Source organism: Loxodonta africana, chromosome X (assembly GCF_030014295.1).
Source record: "Loxodonta africana isolate mLoxAfr1 chromosome X, mLoxAfr1.hap2, whole genome shotgun sequence".
NCBI classification, from domain to species: Eukaryota; Metazoa; Chordata; class Mammalia; order Proboscidea; family Elephantidae; genus Loxodonta; species Loxodonta africana.
In genome coordinates this window covers 19,184,231-19,207,442 of record NC_087369.1, presented here as the reverse complement: position 1 = coordinate 19,207,442, position 23,212 = coordinate 19,184,231, and the positions used below count along the sequence as shown (strand labels likewise).

Sequence of the window (23,212 nt, the reverse complement as noted above, 5' to 3'; positions counted from 1 at the left end):
TTCTAGAACAACTGGTGGAAGGTGTGCTGACTTCAGCGCTGGAGGGGAAAGCAGGTCCAGCCTCTCCAGAGCCGCCCAGGTAAGCCTGAGACCAAGGTCCATAGCCATCCAGTGGGGCGCTGGAGTCAGCTCACACTGGCTCCAGAGAGCTGATTGCTACATATTCAAGAATTCTGTGAGCCAGTTGTTAAAGTGTTGGTAGCTGGAAATCCGCCACAGTGAGAGTATTTACATCACAGCAATTGGCAAATGCTACGCATCAGGGCTTTTATTTATTTCTATAATTTATTTTTTCTGGAGAGCCAGCTGATCAATACACCACTGCAGCTAAGCTCTGTCCCCCGTGAAGCTCTGAGGAGTTTGAAATCCTGGAATCCTAGAGAAAGTAAAGTCATCCCAATGACGATAGCTGTCTGATTTAGGAACAAAGCCACCATCAGAGAAGAGCTAAGAAATATCCATATGTGGGATGAAGTGGTTCTGACTTCCTAACAAGAATCACCGAGACCCCAAGTACCCAATCTGGCATTCGAGGTGTCTCAGTGAGCCCCAAAGTACACCATGCCGAACACACTGGCCACACCAAAGGCCACTCTACCTGCCAAAATCCAGCCCACGCTCATATCCAGGGCCTGAAGTCTCTAGCGACCCCCTCATGATCACGGTACATAATTGTGCAGCAGATTTGCAGATTTGTCCTTCTGTTATTTAAAATCGCTATTACTCAGTACTGAAACCCTGGTGGTGTAGTGGTTAAGAGCTACAGCTGCTAACCAAAAGGTCAACAGTTCAAATCTACCAGGCGCTCCTTGGAAACTCTGTAGGGCAGTTCTCCTCTGTCCTGTAGGGTCCCTATGAGTCGGAATTGACTCGACGGCAGTGGGTTTGGTTTTTATTACTTAGCACAGCTAGAATAATCATCATAATGCTCCGTATGTATTGAGCAATTGGGATGTGCCAGAGATACCCGGCTAAAAATGTGAAGTGCACCATCTCAACAACCCGACGAAGTAGGCACTAGTGCCACCTCTCTTTTGCAGATGCCTACACAGGCTCAGGGACAGTAAGTAACTTGCCGAGCCATCAGTGGCACAGACTGGTCTGCAGTGTCATGCTCTTACCACTGCTTCTGCTTAAAGGCCCTGTAAGGGCCTGACACACCTTCTCATTCATCAGAACAAGACTGCTTTGGGTCAGATACATTTAATTATAGTTATATTTTTGTGCTATGCTGTTCCAAAAAAAAAAAAAAGAAAGAAAGCCCAAACCTGTTGCTGTCGAGTTGATTCAGACTCATAGCAACCCTGTAGGACAAGGTAGGAAACCCAGCTTCACAGGGTTTCCAAGGAGTGACTGGTAGATTTGAACTGCTGACCTTTTGGTTAGCAGCCAAACACTTAGCCACTGTGCCACCAGGGCTCCATGCTGTTGCTAGGTGCCATCAAGTCGGTTCCAACTTACAGTGACCCTATTTTCAACAGAACAAAATGCTACCCAGTTTTGCGCCATCCTCACTATTGTTGCTATGTTTGAGCCCATTGTTACAGCCACTGTGTCAATTCATTTCCTTGAGGTTCGCTGACCCTCTGTTTTACCAAGCATGATGTCCTTCTCCAGGGATGGATCCCTCCTGACAACATGTCCAAAGTGCATGAGACATAGTCCCGCCATCCTTGCCTCTAAGGAACATTCTGGCTGTACTTCTTCCAAGACAGACTTGTTCATTGTTCTGGCAGTCCATGGTATATTCAATATTCTTCACCAACACCTCAATTCAAAGGTGTCAGTTCTTCTTCCTAGGTCCTATTGCTTGTTCTTGACTGGCCTCCCCAATGCCAGCCCCTTTCCGCTTTGCTTTATTTAGTATGCTGTCCCCTAAACTATAACCAAGCTCTCGTGAGCTTCCTGATTACTCTCCATGTTTGATTTGACTGTCTGTGGGCCTCACTGCCTGACCTTTGCTGACTTTTGAGACAAATGTCATCCTTGTCAAAGTGTCATCCTGTGGCCTGCATCCAGGGCCACCCTCATTTTTCTCTACAAGCAAACAGTGGACTTCTCTAAATGGGCAGGGCAAGTAAAAGCTTTTGTATTCTTAAATGCATAAAGAAGAGTAGAATATAGGTGCCATTTGTTAGGATGAGGTGGAAGGAAGGAAGGAGTCATAAGGGAGACATCAGCTCAATTTCCCATTTAATTGCTTCCCCGCCACCCCCCCCTCCGCCCCGCCACGTTCTCAAATACACTTCCCTCATCTGAGCTAGGCTAGGGGTAGGCAGGCTAGGTTAATGTCTCCCTAATAAAATATACATACATACATACATACATACATACATACATACATATATATATATATATATATATATATATATGGAAACCCTGGTGGTGTAGTGGTTAAGTGCTACGGCTGCTAACCAAGAGGTCGTCAGCAGTTCGAATCTGCCAGGTGCTCCTTGGAAACTCTATCAGGCAGTTCTACTCTGTCCTATAGGGTTGCTATGAGTTGGAATCGACTCGACGGCAGTGGGTTTGGTTTTGGTTTGGTTTTACACACACATATATATATATGCTGGTGGGATGGGTGGAACATTGGTCTACTAGAATCTGAAACTGCAGTAGTATCTTGGTCCTTATTTCACTGGACCAAGTAAATTTAAATTCCAGCCCTGAAACTTGAAGAGAAAGGAAATATAAAATATAACTCTTTTCAGTCACTTATTAATTTCTTTCTCCCTGTCTTACAAACATACGTGAACGATGGCCAAGTATAAAGGCATTATTGGTTCTAAGCATTAAAGAATTGCTAAGAAAAAGGAAAAAAAAAAAAGGAATCGGATTCTAAATAACTTGAAATCCATTTCAGTGCTACTTCCTCCAGGGAGCCTTCCCTAAAGTTCCATGCTATTTTCAGGTGCCTTATCCTCTGTGCTCCCATATCACTGTTTTTTTTTTTTTTTTTTTTTTTTTATCCTCTGTGCTCCCATATCACTGTGTTGAAATTACCTGGTTACTTGTCTGCCTCCCTCACTAGACCAGGAATTCCCTGTGGGCAGAGACTAGATTTGATTGTGCTTTGAATTACGGGTCTAGACTGGCCCTCAGTACAGTTTGTTGAAGGGTATGCTATTGAGCAGATCTTGAAGACAGCCAATTTCTAGGGACTAATCCCTCAGTCCTCCAGCTGCTTCCTTGGAGCCTCCTTTCCGAAAGGAGCACAGAGGCGCTGCCACCTCAGCCTCGGTGTCTGTGCTTCATAATCCTCCCTCCTGGTGGAAGGAGGCATTTCCCAGCTGTCCAAATAGAGAGCACACAGGGCCGCTTACTGTGGCATTTGCCGAGCAAGGCATTTGAATGGTAAGCCAAACCCCTTGCCATCGAGTCGATTCTGACTCATAGAGACCCTGCAGGACAGAGTAGAACTGCCCCATAGGGTTTCCAAGGCTGTAATCTTTATGGGAGCAGACTGCTACATCTGGTGGGTTTGAACCACTGACCTTTCAGTAGAACTGCCCCATAGGGTTTCCAGGGAGCAGCTGGTGGATTTGAACTGCCGACCTTTTGGTTAGAGGCCATATCACTTAACCACTGAGCCACCAGGGCTCCAGTTGAATGATAAACAAACCAAACCCATTGCCGTCGAGTCGATTCCGACTCATAGCGACCCTATAGGACAGAGTAGAACTGCCCCATACAGTTTCCAAGAAACACCTGGCAGATTCGAACTGCCGACCTTTTGGTTAACAGCAGTAGCTCTTAACCACTGTCCCACCAGGGTTGCCAGTTGAATGATAAGCCAGTGTTATTCATCGCCACCAGATGGCAGAAGTGGATTATTCTGACAAATACACTGCTAAACTGTGTTTCTTGGACAAGGTTTAAAAAAAAAAAAAAGTCACTTTCTAATTTTAATTCTACACTGCATGTTTTTAATTCTGTGATGCCTGTAATTCCTGTTTATGGCTGTCTACAGTGCTATTAAAACTACTACACCCAAGATTTGCTATTGAGCCAACCACAAGCAAGTTAGTCTGTGGAGGGCAAGGCTCAGCTCTGCTGTCTTCCTTCCAAACCCCAGGAGGCCCCATGTCCCTCTCTCAGCCCCAGGAGGAAGTTCAGAGAAAATTGATATTGGCACTTGCCTGTCCTTCAGTTCTGCCATTAAGTCCAAACCTGTCAAAGCAGTGAAATGTGATAGCTTATGAGCAGCTTAGTGTTTATCTGGTTGAATCTCTCAAAATCCAATCAGAGATAACTTATTAATAATAATAAAGGGATAGAAATAATTATGCCTAAAGGGCTAATGTTGCTCAAGCTCTCTAATAATGGGATAAGACAAAGCATTTAGTGAGAATTATCAGATTCCTCTGTAGTCATCCTGTTCCCTCAATGCTCAACCAGTTTTCCGCAGTATTTGCTTCAGTTCCACAAACATTCACTGAGGACCTACTATGTGTTAGGTTCATGCTAAGTGCTTAAAAAAAAAGTAGTAAGATAAAATCCTTGCCCTTGAATTGCTTCTGGATTAATGGGGGAAGACAGGCCCCTAAGTGGTTAATAATAAGAACACCCAGAATATTATGGGAAGGGCACCTGATCCAGGCTGTAAAGGAAAGGGGAAAGTGTTAAGGAAGATTTCCAGAAGGAGGTTTACACTAGCAATTTGTTAAAAAAGAACTCTGTAGCCAGCTCTAAAACTGAAGTGACTAATAAGTATGCTAAGGAGCCCTGGTGGTGCAGTGGTTAAAGGGCTCGGCTGCTAACTGAAATGTTGGCGGTTCAAACCCACCAGCTGCTCCAAGGGAGAAAGATGTGTCAGTCTGTCTCTGTAAACATTATAGCCTTGGAAACCCTATGGGGCAGCTCTGCTCTGTCCTATAGGATTGCTATGAGTCAAAATCAACTGGATGGCAACGGGTTTGGTTTTTGGTTTTAATAAGTATGCCAGAGATGTTTCCAGGGGACTACTGATCATAACGTTTCATTTTCACAGTATCACTTTGTCTGCCATTAATAACCAAGGAAAATGTTTTAGAAACAGTGGTTTAAGTGTTATTAGCACCTACTGGATTCGAACTGCCAACCTTTTGGTTAGCAGCCATAGCTTTTAACCACTACGTCACTGGGGTTTCCATTAGTAGGTTAGCTCTTTCATTAAAAGGAAAGAAGACTAGCTTCAGGGGAAAAGGCAGAAGTCATGCATATGTAGAAGAAAATAAAATGAAAACACCATTTATCATTTTATTTCTCCATCTTGATAATGACATTCAAATATTTTATTTGAATTTTAATACTTTTGCAAAATACCGTTTCTTAAAAGAGTTTAGGAATTTTGGAACAAAGACATGGAATATGCAGGCACCATCTGTCTCCACAGCAAAAAACCTAAAGGCCAAGAAAGCTGGCATGCCAACTTCTGATACCCAGTTCAGGGGGCTCAAGAAAGATGATGCTAATTTTTAATCCCCTTGTCCTAATTAGCCAAGGACAGGAGCCATGCTACAATGCACAAGATGACCTTGAACAATGAAGTGTCCCAGGTCCCACATAATATTCAGATGGCGCATCAGACATTCGTGTAGGGGAAAAGCCTAGAACTTAATTCTGAGTCAAAGCTAATTCCCTTTTAATTATAAACCAACTATTTTTTTGTTGCTCATGTTCAATATATGCCAAATACATCAGTTGTGATGGCTGTGTCCTCCTGCCCCTTGGCTCCTTCATTTCCCTATACTTGTTCAGCCTGGCTTCTGACTGTCTTCACTTCTTTACCCAGACCTAAACTCCTGACTGCTTCATTATGTCTTCTAGTGTAGTTGGGCCTGGGCATTTGCATATTGCAATGCTATTATAAATAATTTCCCTTATAATTCCTCTTTATTACCATATTAAGCCATAATGCTATTTAAAATTATATATAAAACCCAAAACCCATTGCCTTCGAGTCAATTCTGACTCATAGGGACCCTATAAGACAGAGTAGAACTGCCCCGTAGAGTTTCCAAGGAGCACCTGGTGGATTCAAACTGCTGGCCTTTTGGTTAGCAGCCTGAGCTCTTAACCACTATGCCACCAGGGTTTCCAAAATTATATACATTTATTATTAAATTAAATATTATTATAATGTAAATTTACTATATTTATATATGGAGCCCTGGTGGCGCAGTGGTTAAGAGCTCAGCTGCTAACCAGAAGGTTGGCAGTTTGAATCCACCAGCTGCTCCTTCGAAACCCTATGGCGCAGTTCTGCTCTGTCCTGTGGGGTCACTATGAGTTAGAATCGACTCGACGGCAATGGGCTTGTTTTTCTTTTTAATTTATATATAAATGTATTAAATTAAATACTATTTGTAATCGTTTATATATAAAACCAAACCCCTTTGCCATTGAGTCAATTCTGACTCAATAGGCAGGTTATATTATCCATGATTTTTTAACTTCCAAGTAGAAAAGGTCAAAGTCCATGCTATAACAAGGGTGGTGTTGGGACTGATGGGACAGAAAGCCTCTGGAGGAGACCACCTCTGAGTTCTCTCCCAGCCTCTGGTAAAGCCACCCCAGCCCAGGGTCAGTCACCTCTGCGCAGAGCTTGCAGGCTCTGCCGGGCGTGGCGGTGCAGCTCCTCCACGCACGGTGGCCTGGTGGCTGGCAGGAAGATGTTTCTCTGCTGGTGCCACGGTGCTCGGTAGTACACGTTTAGCTTACTCTCGATGTCCAGGTTGGAGACAGCTGCAAGAGAAAGAGAGAAATAGGGGGTTATACATCAGTGTCTTTAAGTTGTGCTGTTGGCAGCCTCCAGGGTGAGGTGGGGGTAGAGTCCGGTGGCTTAGGCGGCTGCACTCACATTAAGAACAAAGTCCTGGCTGGAGAAAGGTTTGAACTTTACAATATGATCTCGACAACCTCTGCCCAGAGCCAAGGAGTTGGGAGACCCTGGGACACCAGCTATCTGCTTTGTGACCCACTAACTTCCTCTCCACCATCACTTCTCACCCTCTCTGGTGGCTCATCAACCTGGAGTAGCCCCTGGCCAACCATGCTTGGGGAGGAGAGGGTGTCCTGCCTTCCAAGAAAGCAGAGAAAAGCCTCAGAGATGAATCCACAGGGCTGTCCTAGCTCCAGTCTTTTGGCCATGGGCTCTCAGAATTAGCCCATTCCTTGTCTTCTCTGTCTCCTGCGGCCCTAGGCTCCTGACCTCACTATTTATCCTTATTCTGCCTTCACCTACCAACTCCATTGCCTGCTATCTTTCAGAGCATTGCCTCAGTTTCCCTGGCTTCACCCAGGGGGAGCACAGGCATTATCGTAGGGGTGATGGTATAATGGAGGGGAAGCACAGATAGTGCTGCGGAGGAGGCAGCGTGGGCCCTTGGGCTCACCTGAAAAGCCTCCTTTCCCCCAGTGTAGCACTTAACCTACTATTATTGTCTCATTGACACAGTGAGCCAAACCATCCTAGGATGGAAATGACTCTAGGAGCCTAAAATCAAATCTCAGGGAAGCCAGCTCTTAGAAACCAGGAGGGTTCTGTGGGGGAAATTACCACACAGAGGAACTCGTTAAACCCTGGGCAGCCTGTCAGTCTCTGGTGGGTGAGAACTGCCCAGTCTGCTTTACCCTCCAGACCCACTTTGGCTGTAGAACTAGGCCCACCCCTGTTTTTCCATCTCATCGCCTCTATCCACTTTTCTGTTTTTTCCCAGCGTGTGAGTTTGGGGCGCTCTGCCTACCAGTTTGCCCTTGTGCCCCAAACAGGCTTTGGTTCCTCTCTTACCCTTTTCCTTTTGAAGTCTTATCTACCATTTCACTTAGTCTGAGAAGCCTTATATGGAACGCGATACTCTCCCAGATAAAGTCAGATGACAAATGAAAAAGAAGGGAGGATCATTTCATAGAAGGGGAATAGAAGAAAGAAAACTGGAAAAAACGCAACCTTTTCTTAATTCAGCCCCCTCCAACTACTGCATTAATGACCAGTTATTTTGGTTTTGGTTCAGTGTTTTTTTTTTTTTTTCCTAGAATAATGCATCATAACTACAAGAATTACCAATAGAAACAAAGATATATTTCCATTGTGATCCAGGGCCCAGGCTCCTCCTTTGGCCTAAATTGCCTTGCCTGCTGCAGTTTCCCATAATCCAGTAGTGCTAATTCAGGGTTTCTCCACTCTAGCACTTTTGACATTTTGGGCTAGATAATTTTTGTTGTGGGGAGCTGTCCTGTGTACTGTATAGCAGGAACTCTGGCCTCTACCAACTAGATAGCAGTTACACATAGGGGCATTTGGTGACAACCAATAATGTCTCTAGACATTTGGCAAATGTCTCCCGGGAGCAAAATTGTACTGGGTTGAAAATCATTAGGCTAATAGGAAGGGTATGCAGATTTGATCTTTAGCTTTACAACTCTATGATTCAGCTCACATTTATCTAAGGGGCGCCCATACACATGTATTCTGAAGTGAATTAAATAGTTCATCCGTTTAGACACTAATGAGTGCAGTGTTAACCATACTGTTCGGTACCAAGAAACAAGAAGATTACAATACAGTCCCTGAATTTGAGGACACAGAAACAAATATTAACAGTATAATGTGACAAAGGCCATACTTATTGTGATTGGCTGAATAATGGCCTCCTAAAATATCCATGTCCTAATCCCCGGAACCTGTGAGTGTTACCTTACATGACAAAAGGGACTTTGCAGATGTGATTAAAGATATTGAGATGGGGAGAGTATCCCAGATTACCTGGGTTGGGCCTGATATAATCACAATGGTCCTAAAGGAGGGACATACGAGGAGTCAGAGTCAGACAGAAGGTCATGTGGCAATGGAAGCAGAGGGACAGAGAGAAAGAGACTGAAAGATGCTAGGCTGCTGGCTTTGAAGATGGAAGAAGGACGCCATGAGCCAAGGGAAGTAGATGGCCTCTGGAAACTGGAAAAGGCAAGCCTCCAGAAGAGGCCAACCCTGCTGACACCTTAACTTTAGCCCAGTGAAACTGATTTCAGACTTTTGGCCTCCAGAACTGTGAGAGTAACTTATGTTGCTTTAAGCCACAAGTTTGTGGTATTTTTGTTATAGCAGTAATAGAAAATGAATACACGTATAGTGGTTATCAAGTTCGGGCCTGATAACCAGATGGGTAGCTGAGATACACAAGTCCCAAGGGGGCACCAGGGGGGGTATCCAAAGGAAGGTGACCCTGTATGCTGGAGCTTGAAGGAATAGTAGGAGTTTTCATGGAGGAAACAGAGATGAACATTGTGGGCTGAGGTAAGTACATGTACAAAGGCACAAAGAGAGGGGTGTGTGAGGCTTGCACATCCATGTGTGGCAGCCCTGTGGGCAGACCAGACTGCTAGAGCCAGGGGCAAATGAGTCCTGTCTGAGGATACATAAACTCATGACAAAGATGCTGAAGAAGCATCACATGGACAAGGTCAAGGGGAAAGCCCCATGCCTATGAAACAGCACTGTCCAATAGAACTTTCTGAGATGATGGAAGTGCTCTATGGCTGTGCTGTCCAAGATGGTGGCCACTAGCCACACTGGCTATTGAGCACTAGCAAGTGGGGAACTGAATTTTTTGTTTAATTTTAATTGATTAAAATGAAAAATGTAAATAGCTAGATGTAGCTTGTAGCTATTATATTGGACAGCACAGCTCTCAAATAACTATATTGTTAGTTGCCATTGAGTCCGCTCCGACTCATGGCGATCCCCTGTGTGCAGAGCACTTAACCCTCTGTGCCACCCAAGTCTATTATGTTCTCTTATCTTGCACTACAGGGCAGATTACTCCCTTTGACCTAGGTTTATTTTTCCTGAATGTTTAATCTCCAGAAAGAATTCAGACTCAAGGATTAGAAATCCCAGGATTATCTCCCTGGGTAGCGGAGAGTATTTTTAGGGGAGGGGTCCATGGAGCCAAGAAATAAAGGCAGCAATTTTTCTTTATCGAACTACTCTATAACCTCAACTGTCTTCTTGGAAACCGTAAGTGCTTGGTGAATCAGTCAGATGTCACTGAATCCTGGGGGCAAGAGGGCCTAGGAGGAATCACTGAGGCAGAAGGCAACCTCTTCAGACCTCAGACCAGGTGAGGAGGCTTTAGGGTAGAAAGGACTAGGGCAGAAAAAGAGGGTCGTATCTGGGTCAGAGCTTTCCCTCCTCTCGTGTATCAAGCAGGGGGAGTTTGGAAGACAGGTTTTGTTTAGCCACCCTCAGAGGAATGCTCTGGTTCAGTGACTGGAATTGACCAAAGTCAGCCTCTCCCTGGGCACAGAGGTCAACTCACGCCCAGTAGGGCAGAGGTCATTAACAAACCCAGCAGAAGTGACTGTGAATTCACGTGCTAGTGACAGCTGGGAGAAGGGACAGAACAGCAAGCTTGTCTGGTGGAAGGGGGGTGGGCAGAGTTCAGTGGGCAGTCCCAGAGGTAGAGGAGGTTCTGAGTGGCCTTCCCCCAGCCCCATTCCTTCTGGAAGGCAGGAGCCAGGATGCCAGGCTGGGCCCAGGCGACTCGGGGGTAAACCAGAAGACTCTTATAGCCCCTCATACCCTCAGCATTGCTGACTAGAAGCTCAGGGTGTTCACCTTTGACAGACCCTCAGAAACCAGGTCAGGTAGCCATGGCTGCTCACTCTCTGTATGGGGAAGAACTGAGCTTCTGCCCATTATCTCAGTGTCGATCTGAAGAAAAGACTCATCAGAAATGCTAGTCAAAAACCCATTCCTGGGCTCCAACCCAGACCTCTTCAACCCGAACTTCCAGCAGAGAGGCTTAGTAGTCCGTGAAGAGTGGCCCCCAGATTATTTTTTATCGTCAAGCAAGTTTGAGAAACATAAAATGTGATCTGATGATGCCTCCTTAAGAGCCTGCGAGAGTGACGGGAGATAAGCCACATGGGGGAGGGAAGAGACTGCTGAAAACGGAAACATCCATGGCCCGTTTTCCGAGTAGCTCTTATGACCCAGGTGCGGTGCTAGGTGCTGGGACACCGTGCAGAGCAAAACACACAAGAATCCCTGCCTTCAGGGAGTGTACGTTCTCTGGTTCTGTGAGAAGATGGCTTGGATGTGATTGCGCCTGGAAGCCATGGATTGGGAGAGATGACCTCCAGCAGACGCTCTCTGTCTCAGTTCTATACGATTCCCTAGGGGTGGGCTAAGATCTCTACACTCGGGAGACCCCAACCACTGCAAGGTTATAGCCCCCAGTCCTCCATCTCTACCTTTCTGTCAGAGGTAATTCCAAATTAAAGACTAGATCAGCATAGCATGAAATAAGTATAAACAAATTCTGCAGAATTCTCTTTCCTCATTATTGAATATTATATCAAGTTATTTGAAAAAAGGATTTCTTTTTGGTGCCCCTGCTTTGCAGGGGCCCTAAACACATTCCTACTTATGCCGGGTGGGCCATCCGATGCTGAGTTTCTGGGCTGCTAAACCCTGCCCACTGCTCAGGACTGTGGGTTCCCAGGTGCGAAGACTGATGAGTGGGTACCAATGTGAGCAGCCAAGTCATAGTGCCTGCGAGGACCCAGCTTCCACAGTGACAGCCTTCTGGACAAGGAATCCTCACCTCTCCCCATCCAAAATCTTTTTTCTTGATCTGCTTAACAGCTATAACGGATTTCTGCCACGCATTAGCAGGTGAACATTTCACTCATCAGTTGCCACGCTAGTGTTTATCTCTTAGACAGGGAAGGAAAGGAAAACTCTTGAACGCCTTTGCTCTTCAGTTATGTCATTTGGTTACAGAGCGTTAACTAGTATTACGTGTCCATTGGAGGCAGACAGACAGGCACTAATGGAGTTCTTCCAGGGAAAGCCATCCCATTTCCCTCTTAAAAAGAAAACTATTCCTTTTCCTGAATAACAGCTCAACCAAAGTTGAAGCCCCTCATTCCTAAACTCGCGGCACTACTGCCATTGCAATACTGCCCTGCATCCTCAGGCTCACTCTGCCCCATTTTCTTCCCTTTAAAAACAATTTACTGTAGCTGAGCCACACCCAGGCCCTGCATGGCAGCAGGCTGAGTATGCCCTGGTCTTGTTTGTTCTCATAAAAATGGCACAGGGGACAAGCAGGGAGATTTCTTCTCTGCTTATTTGGATCCATTCCAGGGCCCCTCTATGTAGGCAGAATTCGAAGATGTCCCCCAAGATTCCTGCCCCCTTGTGTACACTCCCTGTGTAATGCCCTCCCCTTGAGTGTGTGTGGGACCTGTGAATTATGTTATGTCACACAGCAAAAGAGATTTTGAGGTTCCTACTCGGTTGACTTTGAGTTACTCAAAAGGGAGATTATTGTCCTGGGTGGGTCTGGCCTAATTAGGTGAGTACTTAAAAGAGACAAGAAGCAACAGAGACATACTCCTATTGGCTTAGAAAAAGCAAACTGCCGTGCTTTGGAGAGGACCACGCAGTGGATAACAGTAGGCAGCGTCTAGGGGGCTGATGGCCTCAGTCCTACAACCTCAAGGAATGGAATGGCACCAACAACCAATGAGCTTGGAAGAGGACCCTGGGCCTCAGATGACATCACAGCCCCAGCCAACACTTTGATTTAAGCCCAGGGGGACCCTGAGCAAGAGGACCCAGCTAACCAATGCTCAGATTCCTGACCCACAGACACTGCAAGGTAAATAAATTGGTGTTGGTTGAAGCTGCTAACTAACATACCCTCCCACTGTTTTATCTATTTCCCTAGAGCTAGCTGCTTGCTTTGCCTGGTACTTGTCATCTCCTCCCCTCTGTTACTGCTCCCCAAAGAGGGGGCAGATAATGCCAGAGGATACAATGGGAAATAGGGCTGCTCTTCTCATTTTTAGTACAGCAAGAAAAAGGTTCTGTACACATATCATTTCTTCCCTGCAAGACTATAAGCTTTTATAGAGGCTAAGTGCATTATATTCATAATATCATGGCAACCTTACACAGCCCAAAAAGGAAAGTATTATTCCCACTTTATAGCTAAGGAAATGGAGGCTCAGAGTAAATTTCCAAAGTCACACATCTAGTGAGGAGAAGATTTGGGATGAGAAACCCTATCTGTTTGGCTCCCAAGCCACTGCTCTTTCCCAAATCAATACTGAAACGAGTTTGACTAAGCTAAGGCTAAGCAGGGGGGCCCATGCGCCACATAAAAAGTATCTGTTATTGTTGGGTGCCGTGAGTTGACTTCGACTCATAGCGACCCCATGTGACAGAATAGAACTACTCCATAGGGTTTTCTAGCCTGTAATCTTTACAGGAGCAGATCGCCAAGTCCTTCTGCAGAGGGCTGGGGGGGTTTAACTATCAACCTTTTGGTTAGCAGCCAGGCGCTTAACCGCTGCACCACTAGGGCTCCTTCTCACTCCCCTAGAGTTCTTTTACCCCTAGAAGAAGTGCAAATGCCTATTCTTAGCCTCCTTCCTGGAGAGCCCCCGACCTCGCCTCTACCCCTGTTGCTGGCTCTCTCCCCATGTCACTCCTTTCTTCTCCCAAACCAAAAAAAAAAAAAAAAAACTCATTGCCATCCAGTCAACTCATAGCGACCCCATATTTGAAAGGGGAAAGGTGACAGCTGAAATCAAAGTTCGAATGATGCATATAGTGAAAAATTCAAAACAGTGTGTCAGGTGACTCAGAAATGGAATTCTGAGGGAAGGAATTTCTAAAAATGTTCTTAGAGTGCCCGCAGGACAAACTTGCTCACAGACTCCTGCCCCACTACCTGTCGCGCCCGCCCCCTCGCACAGCGTTCTGGCCCAGGAAACATCCCTCCACAAACCATCCATTCTAACGCCCTGTGACAGAAAGCAGTGAGGAGCGTATTAGCACATTAATATATTAATGAGCATTTGAAATAGTGTCGCAGATAGGTAGCTGGTTGGCTCCCCCAGTCCTTGCTACACAGAAGCCAATCCTCAGCAGCAAGCAGCTCAGTAAGGAAAATGGAAAGCTACTCGGTCTCTGCTGTGCTGCCCGAGTTCTCAGATATGTTGGGAGGATGGGGAAAGGATGTCACCAAGTGAAACCATTCCTTCCCTCTTGCCCTTCCTTCCTTGGAAACCAGCCCCTTGCCTACTCTGCTTGGCAGCCTGGAGGAGGAAGCAGGGTAGGGTACAAGTACAGCAAGGACCACCAAGATCCCTGCCACCTGTGGAGCAGCCCAAAGCCAGAGTCAGGCTCCTAGAAGACCTTCCTTGCTGGGCTTCCTTTTCTGTAGAACCACAATTAATTCCAATTTGTTCACCACTATGGATAAATATATGTAATGGTGACCCCTCAGCAGCAGAAAAATCTAGAGGCTGCCTGACAAATTTCCAATACCTACAGAATAGGAGAACATGTCTGTGTATTTATTTACACACTAGAAGAATCTAGAACATTTTTTTCCCATAGAAATTTTTTTTCCAACTTCTAAAACAAAATGATGCTTCGTACCAGGAGGACTGGTTTGTTATTATTATTACTGTTGTCGTTGTTGTATTAATAGGCGGCATCCTGTGGAAAGACTACTAGAAGCCTCGGTTCTCCTCACAGTTCCGCCACCATGTGACCTTGTGCAAGGACTCAAGTTCCCTCCCAGGACCCAAGTCCCGTCTTTACAAATGAGGGCTTTGGACTGTCAGACCTCTGACTCCTGTCCTGCTCCAACTTTTGATGTCTCTGCCTTCTACCAGTCACCAAAATTACATGGTGTGGCAGCATCCACCCAGAAAGACTCTTGTGTTCATGTTATGGCAGGATGGGCTGGTGGAAAGCCCCTGGGCTCTGGGATTGGAAAGATGGGGGCGCATTCACATCAGGTCCTGCCGCTTAGCAGCAGTGTGATCCAGAACAAGTGACTGAGCTCTCTGGGTCTCTGTAGCTTCCTCTGTAAAATGAGAATCACGGTGCCTCCGCAGAGTGGTTCTGAGAATTCACTGAAATGATAAAGGCCTTGGCATGTCAACACTTAATAAATGTTAGTTCCCTTTCCTGGACTGAGAACAAAAGAAGACCATGAGGCCAGGATTGGGGTCCAAGGTCAAAGGAAGGAGGTTTGGAGCTGAGTTTCATTTTTTGCTTTATTTCTCCTATCTTCTTGGCGATTGATTGAAGTGTAAACAAAGACGAGGCCACTAGAGATTATGTTCTTGGGGTCTTACAATCTGAAATCTGGAAAGGAAGTTGCCCACATGTGGGGAGCCTGTGACCTCTCAGACAGGTCAGACATCCCCAGTCTCTGATAGCAGTGGACTAGGGCACCATTCAATGTAACGACTAGGAGATCCTAACTCTAAGCCACCGTCAGAGTTGCAGTACTGTACATTCTCCTTCGAAGCCATTTGTAATTTACTTGTTTATCTTCAGGTTATTCTGTTGCCATGTTCTACACCATGCAGTTCCTCGAGAATATAAGCACATAGTCATCTGTCACAGCTCAACTATTGTTTTAAGAAAATTCCTTTAGGCATCTAACAGAGTCATCGGATTCTTCTGCTGTGAGGAACCTTGGAAATTACGGAGCTCAGTGTTTTTTCAAACTGCAGGGCATGACCCATTAGTGGATTGTGAAATCCGTTTAGCAGGTTAAGACTAGCATTTTTCAAACAATGAAGTGGAATAGAGTACCAGGAAATAGCAAAGTGCATTGTACTTAGCGAGTATTGTTTCTATTACATATGTGCGTGTATATGTATTTGTAGATATGGTGTAGTGGTTAAGTGCTACCGTTGCTAACCAAAAGGTTGGCAGTTCAAATCCACCAGGCACTCCTTGGAAACTCTATGGGGCGGTTCTACTCAGTCCTATAGGGTCACTATGGGCTGGAACTGATTCCTTGGCAACAGGTTTTGGTTCTGGTATGTGTTTGTATCCTGGGTGGTGATATAAAAATGTCTTACTGTGGGTAGCGGTCAAAAACACACTGTGAAAGCAACTGTTGTAGGCCATGCCTCTCACATGCTGATGAGGAAACTGAGAAAGAATTTGATCCAAGATCACAGAGCTGATTTTCGGCAGAGGCACAAAGTCTCTGTGGGTCTGTACGTTTCCCTTGGCAGCCTCTTCCGCCCATGCCAATTATCAGTTTGGCTTCTGCACCCTTCATCTCTTTTGGTCATTAGTTGCTACCTAGCCCATTGATCAGGTTGTCCTTAGAACAAAAACCACTTCTCACCTGCTCTCTACGAGACCATTCATTTTGATTTTAGGATTCCATAACCACTTCAGCCCAGGGAGCAAACGTTGGGAATAACCCAGCCACAGAACTCTGAGTGCCTGAAGTACACACCTGCCAAGAGCTGCTCTGGGGGTACTGTGGCTGCAAGGGAGGGTCCTGCCCAGTTCACCAGGAAAAACCATGAGCCACTTTGACGCATACAGTGTCCATATCATCATGGAAAACTGATGTTGATGGAAAACCTTTGTTACAGCAATGGAAAAACACACAACCCCCTTTCTCCTTTCCTATTAAAGATACAAAGCTGAGTAACGCCCTGGTATTCAATATATGAAATAATCTGGGCTCCTTTCACCCCCTGCATTCTGCCCCTTCCACATTCTGAGCTGCCCATACTAAGCAACCCAGAAGAGAATTGGTTCAGAGGACAAGAAGAGCTCAATTTAGTTACTCTGGTTGGAAACCCTGGTGGCGTAGGGGTTAAGTGCTACGGCTGCTAACCAGAGGGTCAGCAGTTCGAACCCACCAGGCGCTCCTTGGAAACACTATGGGGCAGTTCTACTCTGTCCTATAGGGTTGCTATGAGTCGGAATCGACTCGACGGCCCTGGGTTTTCTTTTTTGGGGTTGGCTTCTGCACCTAGAATCCCTCCATCACGCGCCATCTATCCATTCTCCAAGGCCCATCTCCAACAACCCTCTAGCCCCCAGCCCAGGGTTTCTTCCAAGTTAATGTGGCACACACTTGTTTGCACTGATTGTGGACCACCTCAGACTGCTAACTACTGTGCCATGTACATGTACCTCAGCTCTACAACCACATCCAGACACCCCTGACAAGAGGAATAACGTTTTAAACTTCTCTATATCCCTGGCAATACCAGGCACTGTCCCAAGGAAAGGCTTATAGGAAATGTGTTCGATTACTTTCGTGCTTGTTAATTACTCTGGTAACGTTTGGCAGGGAAATGAAATCTGCATAAATAGCTCATGTTAGGCTTTGCACCAACTATGGGTTTTATTTATCCACAGATTTACAACAGAAGAAATTTGTATTGAAAAAGTTGAAGGGGTGGGGAAGGCAAGCAGGGGAGGATATGATCCTAGAGAGATGGTACACTCTTGAAGACCTAGAGATATTTTAGAAAACCCTCTAACTTGTAGGCAACGCTAGTTTCGTACGAACTTGGATTTTAAGCAGGAACATTTACTAGATAAAGTTGACATGTCTAGCAGCCTGAGGCGTCTGGATGCTCATTCACACTCACCCACTTTCATTGAGCAGCTACTTTTGCAAAGCTCTGGGCTAGGAACCAGGGACACACAGATGTCTAAGACAGAGTTCCTGTCATCCAAGTATTCATTCATTCACTCTTTCATTCAAGCATTTATTAAATACCTATACTATATATATATATTATATATTAAGTGAAAAGGGCTAGAAAGATTAAAGCACACACACAGTCCCTTAATATAAAAATTTTCTAAGGTTTCACCTCCTACCTGTGTTTTAAAAAGTAACGTATATTTTGTGGAAAGTTCAAAGATACCTAAAAGAGCAAAAGAAAGCCACTCGTGATCCTATCATCCAAGTCCACTATTAGCTTGCTGGAATATTTCCAAGCAGTTTTTTTTCTGGTGCATTTTTATATAGTTGAGATATATATATATGGAAACCCTGTTGGCGTAGTGGTTAAGTGCTATGGCTGCTAACCAAGAGGTCGGCAGTTCGAATCCGCCAGGTACTCCTTGGAAACGCTACGGGGCAGTTCTACTCTGTCCTATAGGGTCGCTATGAGTCCGACTCGACTTGATGGCAGTGGGTTTGGTTTTTGGTTTTTTATAGTATATATACCTCTTGTATGCCGCCTTTAAGAAATAAAAGCATTTTCCCTTGTGGATCAATGCTCTTCATATCATTCTTCCTAAACATTATTAATGTCTGTTACATAGATATACAGTAGTTTATTTATTCTCCCATCATTGAACATTAGGTTAACTCCAATTTATAAGACACACAACAGTGAACATCTCTTTTCAAAAAACTTTCTTTGGGTGCATTCTTCATGTGATTGTGAATATGTCGTTGGCTGGGCTGGAAATTTTGCTGTCCTCAGCATGAAGGAGACTCCCCTTTCACCGGCCAGTTCACAACAGAGGCTACCACAGCACTGCTAACCCTAGAGGGCAGCTCCTTGGAGCTTCTCTAACCCATGGATGGATATATGACTGGCATCGTAGATGTCCCTGTGGCCCAGCACTTGGATATATATCAGTAAGGTATCTACCCTTTTAAAAGAACCAGCCACTAAGGCGGCAGGTGTTTGGCAAAGAGAGAAATCATCAGACTGTTTTAAGCCATCATATTCACAGATTGCACGTAAGTAAAGGATTCATAGTTGTTCTTGAAAAATGTACCTTCCTGACTCAACACTGCTGGTGGAAATATTTGTTCTTATCATTAACAGGGAACGTTCACTGTAGGCGAGGCTGTATGGGCACAAACCGCACCATCAGGGAACTGAGAAGGCTGCCCTCAAATGCAGACCTAAGTAATAACATCATAGTTTAAAGCTCAAGCTCGAGCATGTGTGAGAATCACCTGGAGAGCTTGTTAAAACAGACTCCCACCCACCCCCAGAGATTCTGATTTGGAAAAGTTTGGGGTCAGGCCTGAGAATTTGCATTTCTAATACGCTCCAGGGAATGCTGATGTGCCCAATCAGCAGACCACATATTGAGTAGGACTAGTTGAAAGGACGAGAGACCAAGACTACAAGGTGACCAAGACTACAAGGTAGGTAGGTGTTAGATTGAACTATCTTAAACTCCTGATAGTCAGCCATTTGACCTATAAAAACAATCTTATTTGGTTCAAACTTAGAAATCATCAGAGCTCCTCCAGGGTCAGCTTTGCCAGAGGGGCCCTTATGCTCTTAGTGGTAAAGCGCTTGTTCTCCAGCAACCTGGGCTGGCAGTAACCAGCCCATCACCAAGTCAGAAAAGTTTGTGCTCCTTTTCAAGGCTTTCATGCCTCAGCTTCAACCAGAGTAGGAGGAATGGGAGCTTGGCTCAACCCTTCCTTAATCAGCCCCACACCCCTTAAAGAGACCTGTTTGCAAACAGATCAAAGTAGAGAAAAGATAATAATACTGAGGAGAAAGAAGAAATTTGATCTTTCAGGAGAGCTGAGTGGAGATAGTTAAGAAATACTCCCAAGATTCAGAAAATGGGTTAAAAATAAAACCCTTTGTGAATGTCACCAATCTGCTTTCATTATTTGCTAAGGATTAGATGCGGTCGATTACAGGAAAGACCATGAGTACCATCCTTGAGCACTCTTGCTTGGTTCTTGAAACCAGGCTCCCCTGGTAGAAAACTAGAAAGCACAGTAGGCATTCTGCCCACAAGATGGCTATGGTATTTTAAAGTTCCATCACTCCTGCTCAAACCGCAGATGTGATGTCATAAACGTGGCCACTTATGGCATTCCAGGAAAGAAAGTGGAGCTGCAGTGGGAGAGGCAAGTTAGAAAAAAGCCATTTGAAAGTCACCTTTCTATTCAGGAAACAATGCAAGAAGCCACTGGACGTAAGAAGAAATGGGTTCTGCTTTCCAATATGATGCATGGAGCCTCTTTGGTCCTCTTGGACAGATGCCCTTGGATTGGTTAAATTGTGAAGCAGTAAGGCAATTAGCATGTGAGATCCATCTATATATGCTAATAAATATCTTCTCCTAGGTAGAGGTTATTCTCTTTAAAAAATTTACTTAGAGATCATCAGCGATGATGGAAAAATTTTTACTTATAAAAGGTCCTATGGACCACCTCCACTGCGCTGAGAATTATTACTTGCTAATTAGTATCTTTGTAAGTAGAGGAGAAGCGATGCCCTTTATTTGGCCAACAAAAAAACTATAAATACATAAGCCTATGAGCCAAAAGGCATTCTTTTCCAAGGACCTTTCCACCCCAAAAGCCTAGATAGTTATAATCCATTCTATGCTTTCTCTAAAAGGCACACAGCATGAGCTAGATGAGTGGGGAGTACTTAATGCATGACATGTTGAAGCTAGAGTCAGAAAAGATGGCTTCTCCTGTGCCTCTGTTAGCCCGAGTTTAGCTGAGCCTGTAGTGATGCCAGGCGAGGCCTGCTCTCCAGGGGCAGCAGTGCTTTTCCTTCCATCTGCCCACGGAAGGCAGCCTCAGAGATGCCAAAGAAGGGTTTGGGTTTTCCCAGAACAGGCACTGAGGCAAAAATTCAGGTGCAAGTAGTTTATTTAGGAGGCGGGGCTAGGAAGTTACCAGATGGGGGAGTGGGGAAGTGAGAGAGGAAAGGCAGTTTGTCGTTGTTTTGAAACCCTGGCGGCGTAGTGGTTAAGAGCTACAGCTGCTAATCAAAAGGTCGGCAGTTCGAATCCACCAGGGGTAGTTCTACTCTGTCCTATAGGGTCACTATGAGTCAGTATCGACTCTTCGGCAACAGGTTTGGTTTTTTTGTTGTCGTTGCTGTTGAGTTGGCTCTGACTCCTGGCGACCCTATATATAAGAGAACAAAACGTTGCCTGGTCTTGTACCATCTCCAGGATTGTCGGTATGATTCAGTCCATTGTTGTGGCTATTGTGTCAGTCCATCTCACTGAGGGTTTCCCTCGTTTTCACTGACCCTCTACGGACCACGATGTCCTTTTCTAGTGACTGGTCTTTCCATGATGACTGGTCAAAAGTAACTGAGCCAAAGTCTTGCCAGCCTCACTTCTAAGGAGCATTCTGGTTGTCTTTGGTCTAAGACTGGTTTGTTCATTCTTTTGGAAGTCTATGGTGTCTTCAATATTGTTGGCCAACACCACAATTCGAATGCATCCATTCTTCTTCTGTCTTCTTTTTTCACTGTCCAGCTTTTACATGTATATGAGGCAATTGACAAGACTGTGGCTTGGGCCAGGCGCACTTTAGACATCAAAGTGATAACTTTGCCCACTGCAATATTTGATTTCTTGACTGCTGTTAATGAGCATGTTACCACTCTGGGTAATTGGAGCTGAATCCCTTTGAGAGCCAGCGTAGAACACACACCTTAGAGGGAGTCGGGATACTTATCTACCGCTCCCCATCACCCATTGGTTGAGGGCTGCTGAGGCAGGAGGTGCAATATTTCCCTGATACTTCTAGAAACTCAGGCTCCCTGGCCAGAGAAAGCCCTCAGGCAACGAATGCAGGTACTGGAAGGTATGAGTCAGGCTGCTGTACACTGAAGTGATAGCAGCTGAGGGAATACGGGCAGGGCACCGGCAGTCTTGGGGGTTTTAGGAATGTAACCCTCACAGCATACAAGCATGTGCATTTCAAATTGGGATTTCTTGATTGTGCGGTAGGCTAATTTTTAAAGTTCTCCAACATGAAAGTGGCTTAAAATGGATTTGTTGTCAAAACTCACCAAGTGTGGCAGTGAGGAATCCTGGTCAGACAGCTCGAGATCCTGGTTGGAACATTAGCTAGGAGGGCCGTGGTGGGAGGCCTGGGTGAGCCAAGTCCGCATCCTGCAGGGACATGGACCAGGCACCCTGGCTATTCCCAGGTCCTGCCTCCGTTTTGGCATTCAGCAAGTCACTGAACCTCTGGAGGTCTGTTTCCTCCCCTGTGGGAGTTTCAGGCATGATTAGGTATCCCAGGTTCGTAGTGTACGTTTCCTGCCCCAGACCTGGAGTCAGCCCTTTCTCCAAGAAGCCCTGGTTCCTCTCAGAGAGAAACAGGCTTTAGAGACCAAAATCTGCACGCTAGGGGTATTCATTGTTACTAGGTTGTCATTGATTCTAGGCTCTCTCAGTGGACAGAGCTACAAAAGTTTCAGAAGGTGAAAAAAAATCATCAGTTCAAACTGCTATTTCCAATTCAAAGATTTGATCTCGTTTCTCTTATGCTTAGAATCTTGGTTCCTAATGACAGCAACGTAATTACTTATTTGAATAGTTTCGAAATGACTACAACACAACTGAATTCAGTTTTAGATTTCTTTTGGTTTTTTCTTTTGTCTTTAGGATATTTTCCACTGGAGATGTACAGTAAAGTATACTTTGTTTTAATCACATGACATGACTGAAGGTGTTGAATGGAATGATTGCTAAGGTCCTGCGTATTCCTTTGAGTACATAAGTGAGAAAACTATGAGAGGCTCCAGTCCACCCCATTCCGATGGATCTAGTTCATAAATAACTGAAATGCTCCTAGAGTTGCTGCATTCTTTATTTACAGTTTGTTTGAGAAAAATATATAAGCCTTCTTGCCCTTCGTGCTCATCTGCCCCACATGCTACAATATTTAGAAAACTAGGAGTTCCTCCCCTTTCCCTCCGTCTCTCTAGTGAACTCTACCACTGGCCCTCTGAGAAGCTGGCTTGGCTCTGTTATGTAACAGCACAGGGAAGCCCACACGGTCATGAGGAGAGTCTTTGATCTCCAGAAGACTTGAAATCTCAAGCCTGGAGGTCTTGGCATTTATCCCAGAGATCAAGCACATATGTTGCCACCTGCAGGGAAAAGGAAATTGAACTGGCCTTCTTGAACCCTGAGCCTCTGATGGAAACTCCACAAGCAATGGCAGGATCTACCAAAGACTGCGGGCCCATCAGAAGCTACGAGTAGCTTCTACTGAGATTTCTCCACCAAGGATTTGGCTGAGTGGACCACACAAGGGAATCAGAATTCATCCCTAAATGACTGTGAATGAGTCCAAATGCCATGAAACACTAGGGTGCACCATATGAAATTGACATTTTTGTAGGTCAGAGATGTTGGGATATTGGCAATTTCGTATGGCTCAACTTTACAGCCCTTAAATAAGCACATGAGGATCCAAAACCTGTATGATCTTTCCAAACAGATAAACAACACCCTATTTCTCCTTCCCAGGTTCAAGGCATTCTTGTCATGTGTCTCTTCTCAGGTTGAAGGCAGGCAGAGGTGAGAGAAGAAGAGAGGAAAATGTTATAGCAGGCAACTTCTTCTAAAGGGTCGCATTAGGGAGCAAGTGCCTCAAGCCCCAGTGCTGGC

At 45.2% G+C, this 23,212-nt stretch overlaps 1 protein-coding gene across 1 annotated transcript in view; it reads right to left on the bottom strand.

Annotated features, from left to right (window-relative positions):
* NHS (NHS actin remodeling regulator) overlaps positions 1–23,212 on the bottom strand; it is a 369,470-nt gene that overhangs the window by 32,785 nt on the left and 313,473 nt on the right. The window contains exon 2 of the mRNA XM_064278047.1: positions 6,574–6,726. Coding sequence (XP_064134117.1) covers positions 6,574–6,726 — 153 coding nt within the window. The remainder of the gene's footprint in view (positions 1–6,573; positions 6,727–23,212) is intronic.